Source organism: Chroicocephalus ridibundus, chromosome 6 (assembly GCF_963924245.1).
Source record: "Chroicocephalus ridibundus chromosome 6, bChrRid1.1, whole genome shotgun sequence".
Lineage (NCBI taxonomy): Eukaryota > Metazoa > Chordata > Aves > Charadriiformes > Laridae > Chroicocephalus > Chroicocephalus ridibundus.
Genome location: NC_086289.1, coordinates 12443724 through 12459794, shown reverse-complemented (window position 1 = coordinate 12459794; position 16071 = coordinate 12443724). Strand labels below are relative to the sequence as shown.

General features: G+C 46.3%; 1 protein-coding gene across 4 annotated transcripts in view; it reads right to left on the bottom strand.

Annotated features, from left to right (window-relative positions):
• SORCS1 (sortilin related VPS10 domain containing receptor 1) overlaps positions 1-11640 on the bottom strand; it is a 304249-nt gene extending 292609 nt beyond the window's left edge. For all 4 annotated transcript variants that reach the window (XM_063338729.1, XM_063338732.1, XM_063338730.1 and 1 more), the window contains exon 1: positions 10557-11640. In XM_063338729.1, coding sequence (XP_063194799.1) covers positions 10557-11177 — 621 coding nt within the window. In that variant the 5' untranslated portion in view covers positions 11178-11640. The remainder of the gene's footprint in view (positions 1-10556) is intronic.
• Positions 11641-16071: the final 4431 nt, after the last annotated feature.

The window sequence follows — 16071 nt, the reverse complement described above, 5'->3', positions numbered from 1 at the left end:
TTCCTCGTGTGTTTATTGGTTTTCATGTTTTTTTAAGAATCACACCCAGAATGTGTTGCTGTCTCAGCCCTCACTGCTTGTCACATTACAATAACGATCGCTGCTTTCAGAAGCCTGTTCAGGTTCTTTAATCATCGCTTCCCTCCAAGCTGTCCGTCACAGGGTGGTCGCCAGGCAACAGCATCAACAGACAGGGCTGTGGGTGGCTGGTGAGGAGGAGGAGGAGGAGGAAGCACACCAGGGTTTGCAGGGAGGAGGAAGAACTCACGTTCCCACGGGAGAGGGAGGCACGGGAGCTGCTGAGTCTATCTGATGGGATCCCAGCCTGCGGCACCATGAAAATAACAGTGATTTTGGTGACTGCAGAACCCAGTGTTTTGGTGGGAGAAGATGGCAGGACCCTGGCCCGTGCCATAGGAATGCAGAGCTGGGTTCCTTGCTCCGGCTCCCGTAGGTGTCCATGGTCCAGCTCCCTCCATCCCAGGCGGGATGGCAGGGCCCTGCCATCCTGCCCAGCTCACGGCCACGGGCACAGCCTGCGGTTAGAGACAGCTGGATTTAACCACATTCGTTCCTTTAACAACTTTAAAGTGAGTTGTTTGGGAGTGGATGAGGAGTTTCTGAAGGAAAAAAAAAAAGAAAGACCGAGTGTTAACTTATAAAAGTTGAAAATAAAATGGAAGGCAACACTGACCTTGGGGTTGACAACACTCCAGATGAGCCGGAGCATGTTTTGTTTGGTTTGTTTCATTTCGTTTTTCAGGAGATACACCATTAAATTTGTCATTTAAACAAACAGAGAAGGAGCGACAGCTGCACCTGCCCAAAGACTGCAGGACTGCATCAAAGCATCTTTGGGTCACAATAACCTAAATAGCTACTAGCACTTTGCTGTGGAGATGCTGGGTCAATGGATCCAGGCTAAGCCCAGATCTATATTCTTCCTATCTCTAATCCAGGCTCTGTCCTGCTTAACACCTTTAGGGGAGTGTGGAAACGCACACACACGAATGAAGCAGAGGAGGTGTAGCGCAGTCCCTTCCCACGGTGCGATCCTCAGCCAGAATACAATCTCAGGGCATTAGTATCCTCAAAATTCCTCTAACTAGTGACGTTTCACCACAGACTTACGCATTTTGGTATTAAGTTTAATGCATCTGCTGTTTTGCTAGTATATTTTTTATTTACCTGTTTACCCTCTCCTATATAAAAAAAATAATCTATTAGGTTTCATGTAATCAAAGTAAGATCGAACTTTGATTTGCAGATAACCATTCCCAAAATTTGATTTTGTTTCCAACAATGATCAATTTAAAGCTTTTATCTTTCATCTACAGAAAAGTTTTGTTTTGTTTTTTTTTCATGGAAGCCTAGACTAAAACTCAACATAAAGAAAATTAATTTTCCATATCATATTCTTTGGCATATAAAGCTTGATTTCCACCATAAGTATGATTTTTAACCCAGAAAAATACATTTACACTTATACATAGGTAAATTCTTCAAAAAATAAGGTCCTCAAATATTCATTTGAATAGTCAGTGGATTTCACTTCTCCCAGGCCTGGTTTCAGAGAATATTCAATGAATGGTACCAGCAACATTCTTGGCCAAGGCAGGGAACATTAAATGTTTATAAAGGTTTATACGGACCCAGTCACACACACTGAAAGGGAGCATATGACCTTTTTCCTCTACTGAAAATACACCTTGGATTTAAAATAAAAATCTTCCATGCAAAGTCTATTCCAAATGATTAAATGGGGTCCATTCATTTTCCACTGATTTCTGAATCAGGAAATTTATGATTACTCCACACACACACCCCCCTCCAAAAAAAAAAGTGCACCTGAAAAAATCACATGTTGAGTAGGGCCAATTTATGAAGAGAAAAACAAGCCTATATTTGTTATATAAAATATTTCCCTTGAATTATTTTCTCAACCTTAAATATAGTGGGGGAGGTGAGAATGAGGGAGGAAAAGAAACATTTGGGGAAAGACAAGGGATGTCTCCGTTAGGTTATCTAAATAGCCTGAGTTTTTCTAACGAGCCCTTCACTTCCTCCTGAAAGCCTGCATGAAAATGACCTGCAGGAGCTCAAGGCATTGCTGTCCTTAAATAATCACCAGCAAAGGCGATATAAAACCTAATACAAATGTACTAAATGCACTTCAGCTTTTTTGCCAGCCCAGACAGTGCAAGAGCATCTTCCCTACCTTGCTGCTTCTGCGTTAAGGAATGCAATACTAGCGGCAGGGAACCTTTTTTATTTTTTTTTAATAAGGGCAACATCTCCAGGGGTGAAGGTGGATGATATTTTGCTCTTACCATGTAATTAGCTGCCTTATGTACACTTTGTGGTCTCCTCATCCTGCCCTGAGGTTCCTCAGCCACGCTTCCCGTCAGCACAGCACGGGGGGAATCCCTTCATCCTGCCTGAGCCACTCGCTTGAGGTGGGCTTTGTATCCCCTGGGCTATCTCTGAGTTTTCCCTCCAGGAAAAGAGAAATCACAAGGCCCGTGACTCCCTTCACCTTCCTGCCCCTGCAGAAGCGGTTCTGCCCCTAACCCCAGCACAGGGGGACAGCACGGGAGGCCCTGCCCCAACACGGGCTACTCACGGCAGGGATACCTGGCATTGACATCCCTCTGTAGCAGCAGAAATAGGTCCCACTTCCCACCTTCTTCCCATCCCGCCCCAACCCCACCACCTAAATCTCCATCTCTTTTCTCAGCCTTCTCCTCCCCGCTCGCCCCACGTCAGGGGGACCTCAGCGCAGCCTGCCCCCCGCACGCCCCTGGCATGGCAGCACACGGGGCTGAAGTTCAGGGGCAGCTTTGAGTCCCGGTGTGCTATCACATGAGAACATCACTCCCCTATTTAGGGGCGCGACGTGAAGTCAAATTAAGTTCTTGGAAACCCTCTAAAAGAAAGGTATTACATTTTAGGACATATCCTAAAATACCCTGTTCCTTCTCAAAGTAGTTTCCTTTTATGTTCCTCAAGGAGAGGAAGGGCGGTACCAAGTAAAAGTGTTATTATGTTACCGGCACTGAGAATTAGGGATTAAGGGCTCTCATGTTAACTGTTGTTTGATTTAAGAGACAGCCAAAAAAATTGCAAGCGGCACGAAAATCATTTTACTGCATCAACTTTTATATGCATTTAAAATTCCAAAATAATTAGTCTGTCACCCAATGCTGCCATTTGAATTCGAATCAAGGCCCATTTTCATTTAACATAGAAATGTCAATTAGAGCTGCGGGAGTCATTGATTTTTTGGTTTGCTGGCCAGATATAAAAATAAAATGAGAGAAAAGAAGTGCCTTGTGTCAGTCTGATTTTTTTTTTTCCTCCTCCTATGAAATGAAAACTTGAATGTAGATTTGGTTCTGGACGAACAGGATCCAGCACAGATAGATTTTATGATAACATCAGTTACCCAAACTCAGGCAAATATGGTTTGAGGTGCTCAACCATTCCCAGGCCTGGGCGTCAGGTAGGACGCGGGACCCACAGGACGCCCTTGCCCTGTGAAGCAGCAGTTAGAGGCCAGACCATCTCAAATATCACTAGATGCCTCCGTGTGGGACAATTAATTGAGGCTTTTGTGTCACTGGTTCTTTTTAAAATACAGAATAAAAGAATTGGAAGCCCAAAAAATGCTGCCTTGAAACAAAACAATGAAAAAAATGTTACATTTAAACTTTCAAGATTTTGGCTTGTTTGGGGCTGTTTCTGAGGAGCCTTGGGATCAAAAAGAAAACAGTGTGAAACTATGAAATGCTCTGGCCAAGCTAGAACAGCATTTTCCAGGGGAAGAGGTCTTTGATGGGGCAGTTGCACTCACCTCGCTGGAGCTCTGCACAACGTGAGCGTTGTGTTCAGTCTGGCATAGTAAGAGAGGCCCAGAGGACACAAGACTGTCCAAGGCCAATGCTAATCTTGCAGCCCTTCATGTGTAGAGCCGTAACACAACAGGATGGGTCAGAACGGTCTTTCACCTCTCCAGAATGAGTTGAGGACTCCTGACCTCCTTGCTTCCCCCTTTGGACAGACCTCATCATGATTGCCAGGTCAGAGAAATACAAAAGTCTTATTTGAAGTTGGGAGGAAAGGCAGAAAACCCTTTTCTGTTATAAAGTACAGTATTAAGAAGATTGAAAACTGTAACCCTATTGCTTTATACCGTTTATAGCCTCTTGGTATTGCGTGAATGCCAGTTGCAACTGTCAGAGCTCTTCCATTATTCTCCTTAATCTCCCCTCGTGATGGGATTTGCATATCCCACATGTCAGTCCGGGTGGAAGCTCCACACCATCTCCAGAACTCTTTGCCAGACACCAGGTTCACACAATGACAAGGCTTTCTTCTACTCCTCACGGATTCTCTTTCACCCACTGCTTTTTCTCAGCGCACGGCTATTCTTATGAACAATTTCCCACGTATCCTATTTCATATTCTGTATATGAAATGCCTACATTGTAGCCAGTTAAGAAATATATCTAGAGATGGATTGCAACACAGAAAAAATACTACAGCTTTTGACTAATTTTTGCCAAATCGTACACACACAAAAAAACCACTCAAAACTTTCTGGTTAAAGAAATAAAGTCCTACTCAAAGTTACAGGAAATTTTCTGGTGTTTTCTCTCACTGAAGGCTTGTTTTTAAAGGAAGACTCATATCTAGAATGGATGTAAACTATTTTATGATATACACAGTAAACAATCTAATTCAGAAGATCAAAATTTGAAACAGAAGGGACTTTTAGCAATATTTTAATTTGACTTGATTTTTTTTCTGGTTTAAATCTCCATTTTTGTTTCCTCTCTTTTTACTCAGCCCCTCCTAAATATGTTCTCATTAGCTGTAGCAAGAGATTAGCCTGAAACAGTCTCAGCATCTGGTGCGCTTTACTATTAATACTGTTATATATTGTTGTAATATGTAAGCAATACATACTACATCTCACTGAAGCATTTTAATGCAGGCATCCTTCTCAGATGAATCTTTTTTTGGGACCTGTTTCCTGCACCCTAGGAACCAATCTAAATGCAAAGCGACTGACAGTGGGGTCATTCCTCACCACGGGTCTTACCACGCAGCTGGCTCTGGGCTCCACAGTTATATTCATTTCCCTAAAACTCCTCCTTTATAATAATGCAATTGCCTTGGGAGGAAGCGAACAATGAGCGCAGTGTCATACAGTGTGATGTTGGTCACTCACAGGCTGATACCGGCAGGTTTTTCCTCCATCCCTAGTAGTTTCACATTGGAGCCACAGCTCTGCCAGCAAGGGAGGGACAGGGGGTACCAGCTACAGCCAGTTGCATGAACTCAGCATCTGAGCAAAGAAGCCTCAGAGGGAGAAAATGTGAAAAGTAACATTTTGATTTTGACACCCCAGTTCTGGTCTGGACAGAGGAACACTGCCAATTTAAGATACTTTTGCCATGCCTTTACTGCCTCACTTGTAAAAGGGAATACATTCGTTGTCATCTGCATGGAATTGTGTTCATCAAAAGCAAAAATCTGATTCAAATTCAAGCTCTCGGGGGCCTGACTCCTAGAAATTCACAGTTCACTTTCCACAATCTGTCTTATACGTGGATACAGAAAGAACAGTGCTTGGTTGATTTAGCAAACCAGAGGCTGAAAGGGAATATGATCACTGCCTGTAAAATAATTCCAGGGGGCGTAAGTGCCAGGGACGGAAAATAACTTTTAATTAAAAGGCACATGTACAAATTAAAAAAAAAAAAAAAAATTTAAATTTCCCAACAGAACAGAAATCAAACAGAAGTTTCCAAAAACCAGAAGACTAAGGCTTGGAACAGCCATAGTAAAAGGAAGAAGGCAATAGGAGGGTGGGTTGAAAGAAACCCAACTGGTTTTAAGATGCAGTTTGATCCATTTGTAGCTGTAGGATGCAGTACCTGCTGCAGCCGTCGACCCTTCTTGAAGTTCCTTATTTATAAAGTAGGTTTGAATGCTTCATCTGAAAACCCAACAACAGGTTACAGTGCATTGGACATATATAGGTGCTTTGTTATTTTGCCTTACCTGTGCTCGGTTTGTTCTGTCAATAACATCAAGTAAAATCTTTCAAGTAGTACCTAATGTAGAGTCTCATCTTGCCTAAAAGCTCTCCCATAAGAGACCTAACTCTTCCCCTGATGTCTAGTGTAATCGCCTGACAACAGCAATGACGACCTTGCAGGCTTCATCCTGCACTGGACCCATCAGTTGTATTGATTTTCTACTGTGGATGGAATATAAAACCTGTCTGGCCATGGTTGTTTTGCATCTGGTCCAGACTCCATCTCCATCAGTCTGTTGAGGATCTTCCGTTGTGGAGGACCTAGGAGAAGCTCAGCTTTGTCTTTCCAGCCACGTAAATCACAGACGTTTGAACCAGCTGTTTAAAGGTACCGTGGCCATGTAAAAGCCAATCCCCAGCTGTGCAGCAGGGTACACGCTCAAATTCTTTGCCAAACGCTTTGAAACCTACAGCAGCCCAGGAGACTGTTCTGTCCAGAGCAAGGCAGAAGTAAACTGCTTTATTAAGTGAATGTGAAACCCATGCTGCTTTCCTTACACAGCACCACATATAGCACATACGTGCACATACAGCACAAGCTGTAGCATCAAGGCTCTTGCTCAGACTCCCTTATCTTCTGACCTCCTCCAATTTGTTTGCTATTTCTCCAGGGTACTTTCAAAGGAACAAGTAAGGCACTAATCTCACCCCAAGCCAGGCTAGGACAGAAGCAGTCTTGGTTTCTTGTAAGGTCTGAGAACCATCTGTACCCCAAATGCTCATAATGGACGTTTCCGAGAGATTTGCTTCTCTCCATTAAAACCAAGTCTGTCTTTTGCTCCACACACAAATCTCTGCTAGCTGTTTTCTCCTAGTGTAAAACAGAGCGGTAAGGGAGCTATGGGGACTCCCTTCTACAGTGTTTGGATAAACCACACCAGGAAGCACATTTGATATCTCTGCAATCTAGGAAACCTGCCAATTTCCACACCAATGATGACATTTCTCGGTGGTGCAAAAAGGCAGGAGATCCCACTTGTGTGTCTTGTACCAGAGATTCGAGGAAGATTTTATCTCATACGATCTTTTACTCCAGTTTCTACAGAGACAAGTGGAAAGACCCAGGATGTATATCAGTGCAGGTAAATTAAGCAATACCAGGACACAGCCACAGACTCGGTAGTCCATACTTTTATTATACTGTCAAAATGGTTCCAGACAGAGTGCTGGCATGGGCCAGTTAACACCTTCCTGGATCATTCCCAGACAGTCTGGGACTAGGTATAAGCCAAAGACCATTTCCAGCACCCAATTTAACTGCAGCCGCTCTTCTCTGTTTTTCAGACTGAAAGAGCTCAGGATTGTGGAGATGACAGATGGCCTTGTGTGGCCTCGCTCACCTCCACTGGAGTCAGAGAGAACCTGAAGCCCACCTGTGTTTTAATACAACACTGGATACACTCCCGGTTTCATCCTCATCAGTCACCTGACAACCCAGGCTCTCTACACCTCTGCTCTCCTCTGGGGAGCTCCTGCTGACTCCACCAGTGAAAAAGCCAAGGTAGACAGGAGGGATTAGTTCACAAGTGCGACCCTACAGATGTGAGCTGGGCACACTCCAAACGTCTGGATATTGTGCTGGACGGCAAGCTGTCCAGAGTGTACCTAAAGTCATTGATGGGCCAAAATAATCCCTGATGTAAGACATTTTATGTTGGTGGAGATATACCTGGATGACTTGGACTACGATTTACCTGTGGCCAAGCATACAGCGAGTTCATCCTCAGAGCAGAATGCCATCGGTTAGATGGTGCACACGCTCAGCATGAAATCATGGCCAAGCCTGAAAGAAGCTGCAAACATGGAGAACAACCCCTTACAGAAATCAGGAGTCCTTTCAGGGGTCCCTTCTCCACCGTCAGAACCATTGCAATTATATCCAAACCACTACCAAAATAAGGACACAGGGAACCACTCTGAGGCTGGCAGAATCAGGTACACTGATTCTTGGCGGTGACAGTGCTTTAGTTTTCCAGCTTTTCCATCTAAAGGGATCTCAAATATTTTGAGCTTTGTTTTTGATTTTTTCCTGTGCTCACACAGATACTGCAAACTATGACCGTCTTCATGGCGCCCCCGTGCCTGGGTGAAAGGAAAAAGTTGTTTAACAGCAGCACTTACAGAGCACATAAGAATGAAAATGTGAAGAGGTGTGTGGCATCCCCCTGCCAGGGCAGGGAAACACAGGCAGGAACCCAGCAGCTACCAGCCAGGGCACCGGGGTTACACAGCATCCCTCGCAACCAGCGTCATGGGATCCTCTGCCACCCTCACGCAGGCAGAACTACATACGTTGTACCCTAAAGGAAGGATTTCACCCCAACCCCCTCCCAGTCCTGGCTTCTTCACAGATGAGCGCCCCAAACCTCCAGGCAGAGACATCGAGTTGGTGCCACTTTGGGCGACCTACTGAACACACACCGTTGCTTCAGCTGAGCCCGGACAAGCCTGTTGTGTATCCAAGTCCTGCTGGACTCCAGCTTCGTTTAGCACGGCGAAGGGGATGCAATCACAGCGTAAGATAGCACAGCACTGCCAGAGCCCCCAGCAGAGAGGTGGGAGCATAATCTCCCCGAACGCAATGCAACCCGCAGCTCTTTGGGAAGGACAGCAGCAAATTATTTCCCCACAGCTCCCTGAAAGCATTTGTACACCAAAACGCGCAGAAAGTAAATCAGTCTCTACCATTAAAAGTCCATACTACCAGAGCGGGCAGAAACACGTATACATGTAAATGTATACCTGAGCACATGTATAACAAAACACATATACAATAACAATATATGTGCCTTGATAAATGTACAGATTAAACATAATTGCAGTGACAGACCAGGAAACCTGATGCCTACTGGGTGACTTTTTACATCATGTTTTTCTTAGCAAATGGGTCACTTTAAACCAGCATCAGCCTCAATGCAATTTGCATGAACAGACCTGAGTTCCTACAAGGCAGCTTCTGTTTGCACAACTACGTAAGAGACAGGCTAGCCGAGTTGTGAAGAAAGGGGAAAGTCCTTCAAAACGGAGATGACAAGTATTCCTCTGTCAATTAACTGATTAAAAAGCTTCGCATGCGACCATAAAACCATGTCCCAATTAACTAGGGCTGAACCCCACAGCGAGGTGCTTATGACATCCACTGTAATTCTAAATTGTGTGGCTGTGATATACCTCAATACAATCTATACCACAGGGAATTAATAATGATTAGACCATTATTTCAAAATGTTACTAGGCTCCTAGTACTAAGAGCTGAAAGGGAGGCCCAGGATTTCTGCCAAGCAGCCAGAAACCTTCTGGCATTACAGCTGCAGACACCTTAGAGCAGAAAAGCCTCTAAGAAAGGAGTCCCCCTTGCTCCTGGGAAGTTGTATGGGCAACGACTGTGTTGTGCCGGCATCCCTTTCTCTCTTATTAGCATTCTGCTTGCCGTCTCTAAGAGGCAAAGTGAGGGAAGTTGGAGCATTCAGACAGATCCCCCCACTTCTGCTAGTCCATGAGCAGAGTTAACGGCAGGCAGAAAGCATGTCAGGAAATTCACTCTGCCTTCCCCAGGCCACAGCCCTCCGGCTCCAGGTTACCTCTGCAGTGGAAGCTGGAGGGATACAGCGCTCAAGTTAACTTGGTAACTTTGATGTCACGACTATTGCTCCAGCCTGGAAACCAGTCACCTACTTCTCTGCCTGGTTTTGTTCTGCTTGGCTCAGGTACTAGCCGTTCTGCTGCTATTCACGAGAAAGGTCCAGGTTACGGGGAGGAGACGAGCGCTCTCTCATTTTAACACCTCAGTGACAAGAGGCAAAAAGCAGCTTTATCCCCTGCGCAGAAGCACCGTGGAAACGAAGTCCACAAGCCCTCCAGCATCTCCCCATCAGCAGGGCCTGGGGATGAGCCCTTGCGCTGACGTGGGCCACCAGGGCCGGGAGGAGGAGCAGCAGCAGCACCAAGGGGCTTTCCCAGGCCTTGCTCGCACCTCAGGCTCCCGGCAGGGGTTACCCTGGGAGCAGAGGTAGGGTGGGAGGATGGATCCCCCCCAGACCGACCTCTCGCCTCCCTGCCGCGGGCAGTGGCAGTGGTTTATCCCTCTCTGCCCCCAGGGGTAAGGGAGAAGGGGGCTGTGCTCTGGTTTATCCCTCTCTGCCTCCAGGGTGAAGGAGAAGGGAGTTGGAGGGGGCTGTGCTCAGCGGGCGGGCGGCGGAAAGTTTTTTTCCTCCGGAAGAATGGCCCTTTTGAAGCACTTCTGCCCCACTGCACACTGCTAAGCGAAGCCAATCCCCGGCGCCCGGAGGCGCAAAATTCCCCCCTCGGAGGAGAAAAACCCAGCATCCCCCATCCCACCCCACCCCCCGTTAAAAAAAAAAAAAAAAAAAAAAAAAAAGGAAAAGAAAATGGAAAACGAGGACAAAAGCTCCCCCCCCTCCGCCCGCACCCCCGCGGCGGCGGTACTCACGCTGCTGTTGTGCCCCGACCAGTGCACCATGGCTTGGTTGTGCGCCGAGTCGCCGGCCAGGGCGAAGGTGGTGCTGCCCAGCCGCAGCTCCTCCAGCCCGAAGCGGGCGGCGCCGGCTTCCCCCGGCTCCCGCCCCGCCGCGCCCCGCGGGATGCGGCCCCGCCGCCGCCGGACCGACCCCGGCCGGCCGCCCCCCGGGAGGGACCCCCGGCCCCGGGGGGGATGGTCCTCGGCGGGAGCCGCCGCTCGGGGCCGCCTCGCCCCGGCCGCTTTCTCCGGCTCCCTCGTCGATCGCCGGGTCTCCCAGCCGCTGAATTTCGTCCCCGCCGGAGCAGGGTCGAGGGTCTCTTGCAGCCCGGCATCCTCCGCCTCCATCCCGGCCCCTTGCCCTCTCTCACCTCCCTTCTCCCCCGGGAACCTCCTCTGCTCCTTTTCTCCTCTGTCGGTCCTCAAATGCATTAATAATCCCTGCTGCGGATGTTGCTGCTGCAGCTTCACCTGGGAATGGCAGGATCTGCAAGTTATTTCTGCACCGGTAAAGCCAAAAGTGAAGAGGAAAAGCCATGTCCAGTACAGGAGAGCAACGTGCCAGGCTGGGTACCAGCCAGCAACTTTTTCCATCGCTGCTGACTGCTGATGAGTGCGAGGGAGAAAGAGCAGGAAAGAGAGAGCAGGAGCGAGCGGGCGAGCAGGGTGCTGCCGATCTACCCGCCGCGGGGTAAACACAGCGAGAACTCCATAAAGTTTCAGACTCTGCTGTATTAGATGCAGCCGGAGGGCAGGGGAGATTGCTTTCTTTCCCCCTCTTTTTATTTTCCTTGTTTTCTTTTCCTTCTTTTGCACTTTTTCCTTTTTTCCTCTTTTTTTTTCTCCCTCCTCTTTTTTTTTTTTTTTTTTTCACACCCCCCCTCCCCTCCAAGACTGGCGTTGCTGATGAGGCTTTTGATGGAAGGCAAAGCCACAACCACACGGGGGAGGAGCTGAATGGAAATCAGAGAGAGAGGGAGAGAGAGAGGAGCAAATCCTGGCTGGTGATTTCTGCCGGCTGCCTCTGTCGGAGTCACCGCTCGCTCCTCTCCAGCTCGCTCTCTCTCTGCTCCCTCTCACTTCGCCGCTTCTGCATCACACCCCCCCTCCCCACCCCCACCCCCCCGCAGCCGCCCCGCCAGGACGCCCCGCGTCTGTTTCCTGAGTGATTGGTTACTCACTCCCCCCCTCTCTCTCTCACACACACACACGCTCCAAGAAGGACTTACCCCAAGTTTTAAACTCACATCATCTGATTCCTTCCTCCCCTGCGCTTCCCATCAGCTCAAACCCCTAAAAACTGCTCCCCGACATAATAAAACCACCGCACATGAGCTGGAAGCACACGTGCGAAGTGAAGGAGCAATACATACATATAAGCACACATACAAGTATGTATAGTATTTCCAGGGGAAATATTTTAATTCCATTAAGTGGCCTTAAGTGTCTGAGCTGGCTCTGAAATGTCCCTTTCTCTCCCCCTGTGACTGATGTAAAGGCACCGGAGTTGTTGGGAATAGGCACCTGTGCTTGATTTCACAGAGGGAAGGGCGCATTTCTACCCCTCTGTTCTCTCCTCCGCTTTTGCTTCGCTGTACCGTCATTTGCAGTAGCTGCCGGTGTTTAGATAAATCACTCAGGCGCGGCAGAGATGTAGTCACATAAATGCTGATGGAGACAGGGACAAGCTTTTGGAAATGAAGTGACAGCAGTTGGTGGTGGGAGAGGGGGGAGAGAGAGATTCCCCACCACTGGTTTATCATCAGAAAAAAACCCCTTCCTGCTCTAGCTGTCTCACGTTTTCAGGACCAGCAGTTTCTCCCCCAGGAGCTGTGCTCGTCTCTCACCAGATCTCTTCCCCACAGAGCAGTCACTGGTGGTGGCCTGAGGAGATCACCAGACCCTGATTGCAGGGGCTGGTCTCTGCCAGCCGTGGGACCCGCTGGTCCCTTACTGTGGGCAGCACCGTTGGTGACTGCCACGCAGCAGGACAGGGGTCCCAGCTTTAACAGGCACTTGCAAGTGTCCACGGGCTTTAAAACTGGAGGGAATTAAAGGCTCTTCCACTGGAATTTTATTCAATCCCCATCTACCCTCTCGCTCATTCCCATTTGATTTCCAGGAGAGCTGATTTTTTAATTAATGTTTTTAATGTTTCCTTCCTGACATGGAAGACTTTTTTGTATTTTTTTGGCAGGGCATTTCAGAAAGAGATTTACGGATTTGTTCCACATTCTTCTAGAGATTTCACTGAAATACTCACTGGTGACACGTCTTGGGATATTAGCAGAAGACCACAGGCGAAGGGAGACTCACAGCAATTGAGGAAGGGCATAACTTCATGCTGCTTACAACAAAGATGGATTGTCTGCAATGTAACCACCAGACCTCAGCTAAATCTACTGTAAACCAATTAACGGCATACCTGTTTCCATATCTCCCAGCTAAATGGTTACTATTAGTTACAGCCTGTCGGTAATAATAATTAACACTTTGCACTTAAACAACTTCTTTCCTTTACTAAGCCCAAAGCTCTTCACAAAGGCCAGTGACTTTTTCTCTTCTTGTATTAATGAGGGAAACTGAGTCACGGTGCAATCAGCAAAGCAGCAAGGATTGGAGATGGAGCTGCCTTATTATCAATCCAATCCTTCGTCTTCTATACAATAGATTGACCAGATGGATCTGTCCCAAAGGATGCAGTAAAGAGTGACACCTTCCTAGGACAAGTCTCTTAAAGAGGGATGAAATTCAGAGATGAGCGGGAGAAACAGAAAAAGAACTTGGAAGACAGAAATTAATAAGAGGTCAGAGGAAATTTCTCCTGGGATTGTATTAGAGATTTGCATGCCAAGGAGCGTCTAAGGCTAATGAGAGAAAAAAAGTCTACCTGTCTCATTTAGGCAGATGATTATCTCTGGACCGTGATGAGTGACCAGTGAGTGATATGGATGTGCCTGGTAAAGCACACCTTATACACTGCAGGTGTACTACAAGCCAATGCGCACAAGCCGATCATGGAGAGAAAATACCTGATCCGACCTGAGGATTCAGTGACCACAGCCATTTTTTCCAGCATTTCCCTTGTTGTGGGTGGATATAAGACAGCAATGTACAGTACAAGCCTTTCTCTGATCCCTATTTCCATGAATCATCAGTTTTGGAGATTTTGGCAGCAGAAATTGCACCTGATCCTGTATGTTTAATAGCTATGGATAGACCTGTCTTCCCTAAATTTGTCTAATCCTTATTTATACTCTTGGTGTCTGAGGCATGCTGTGGTAGTCAATTTTACAGTCTGATTGTGTGTGCTTTTGAATACCCATGGTCTGCGCTTATCTGAGAGAGACGTTTTAAATCGCCATAATCTAATCTTGTTGCCAGCCATCTTTCTGCCACGGATGATGTGATGATTGAGCCATCCGAGATACGAAACCGGAGTCTTTGGCACAAAAGAATAATCCCCTGTTTTTTGATGTAAGGGATAGCTTTCCGGGTTGGGAGCTACAGTAAGCCCCTGTGCTGTCATTGGAGAGGGGCTGAATGCGTGTACTCAAAAAGAAGTAAGGCTGTGCTTACGAGAAAGGGAAGGCTGTGCCCCTGGGTAGCCTGACCTGAGGTTACGCCTGATCTGATGTTACACCCCGTGTCCAGCTCCAACCCCTGACGAGAATGTGTTTTCCAACGGAGCTGCTATGCTACCTGATCAGAAAGTGCTCTTCTGTTTCACACAGCCAATATTGCCTTGAAGGAGGGGAGAGGGGCAAGCCCTGGGAGCTGTGGAACAGGAGACAATTGTTGGCACTATAAGACATGTTGATATGAGAGCTAATGAAAAATACAGGTCTCAGCTGGCCTCTTAAGCCTCTACTCTTTACCAGGATAAGCAGTGGCAGGGTGACAGGGGGTGTTCTTCTTTGCCAGGGAGGAACTGCCAAGGCAGAGATTTGCATAGACATGAGATGGTTTGAGGACATTCTCATTTTTGGGCTCACAAGCAAGAATCTAGTGAAAGGGGTTGATACCAGTTCTGGGTAGCTGATGCAGTGGAGCAAGCGTCTTCTTAAGGATTTATATATCCCTGAGAAGAGAAGCAGGAACAGAAGGAAACGCGACTGAGTACACAAATCTTCACTGGGGACCGGGCGGGTTCAGAGACAGGTGGAAATATGGGCTTGGTCAAGGATATAAATCCTTACAACAATTATTTCAATAATTCTGCAGGAATCCTTTCCTCCAGGGTGTTTCACACTCACAATCAGAGACTACTTTTGAAAATGTGGTCCTGAGACACCTCCTGGCTCCACAGGATTCCTGTCTTCTGAAAAATGCTAGATGATGGAGCCTGCACGACAGATGAAGTGGAATGGGAGAAAGAGGAATGAAAGAGGATGGAGAGAAAGAAACAGAATTGGGTGGGTTTAACCAGCTGAGTTTTCAATATAGGACAGAGGCATAACATAGCCTGGTCTATCTTGCACTTGAATGTCTTTTAGGCTAAGCAGTATAATCTTTCCCTAGTAAATATTTGTATAATCAAGATTTTGTGAATCCACACTCATTTTAAATCATGAGTTTTCTCTGTAAAGACGGCGTAATGAAGGGAGCCCAAGAAGAACACTGCTCCATTGATTCCTATCAAGCCACGGTGTGTGATGAATACTGTAGTTCGACATTACACATAATTCCTCCAAAAGGAATCTCTCTTTGAAAAAAAAAATAATTACAAATCAGGATACAACAGGGCTTGTTGCAGTTTCCCTTAGGAAAAAGAAATGATGGCTCTCAACTGTAAATATCACAAAGAGATCTTTTTTTTTTTCTAAATAGGTTCTGAATACTTTATTCTTTAAATAAATTAGAGACTAATTATATACATCAAAACATCTTATTTCACTGAACAAATTGAAATTGTTTACCTATGTGGCTTGTTTTGTAGCAATATTTAGATAATTGTTACGTAGGTGTTATCAGAAGTAAATCCTAGGACCTCACGCAGGAGCAATGCATTTGGCACACAAAAATTATTTGCAAAGAATCCGGAACTGAAATAAAATCTGTAGCTTCTTTCCACTGAATTTCGTTTCCCTCCCTCCGATTATTTTTGGAAAGGTGATTGAACTATTTATTTTTAACACTAATAATCCCTCTAAATTAATTAACGTGAAAGCTCTCCTTTGTTATTCCAGACAATCAAGCCCCAAACCAGTGCCATCCCAAAATTAAGCTGCTGCAGCTTTTAACAGGGGCTCCCATTCATCTGCAAATGTGATGCGATTTTGCTTTAGTTGCCATAAATATTAACAGCAAGGGCTTTTTGTTCTTTTACTCCCTCTTGCTGCAGCCTGTTGCAAAGACTGAGGTTTAAAGTAATCTCAAAAAAAAAAAAAGTGCAAGACTTTGCCACTTTGTAATTTAAAGAGCCATTTTGTTTTGCTGAATCCTGAGATGGAGATTTCAGAGAGCAGTTTATCTGGCAAGAAGAGCT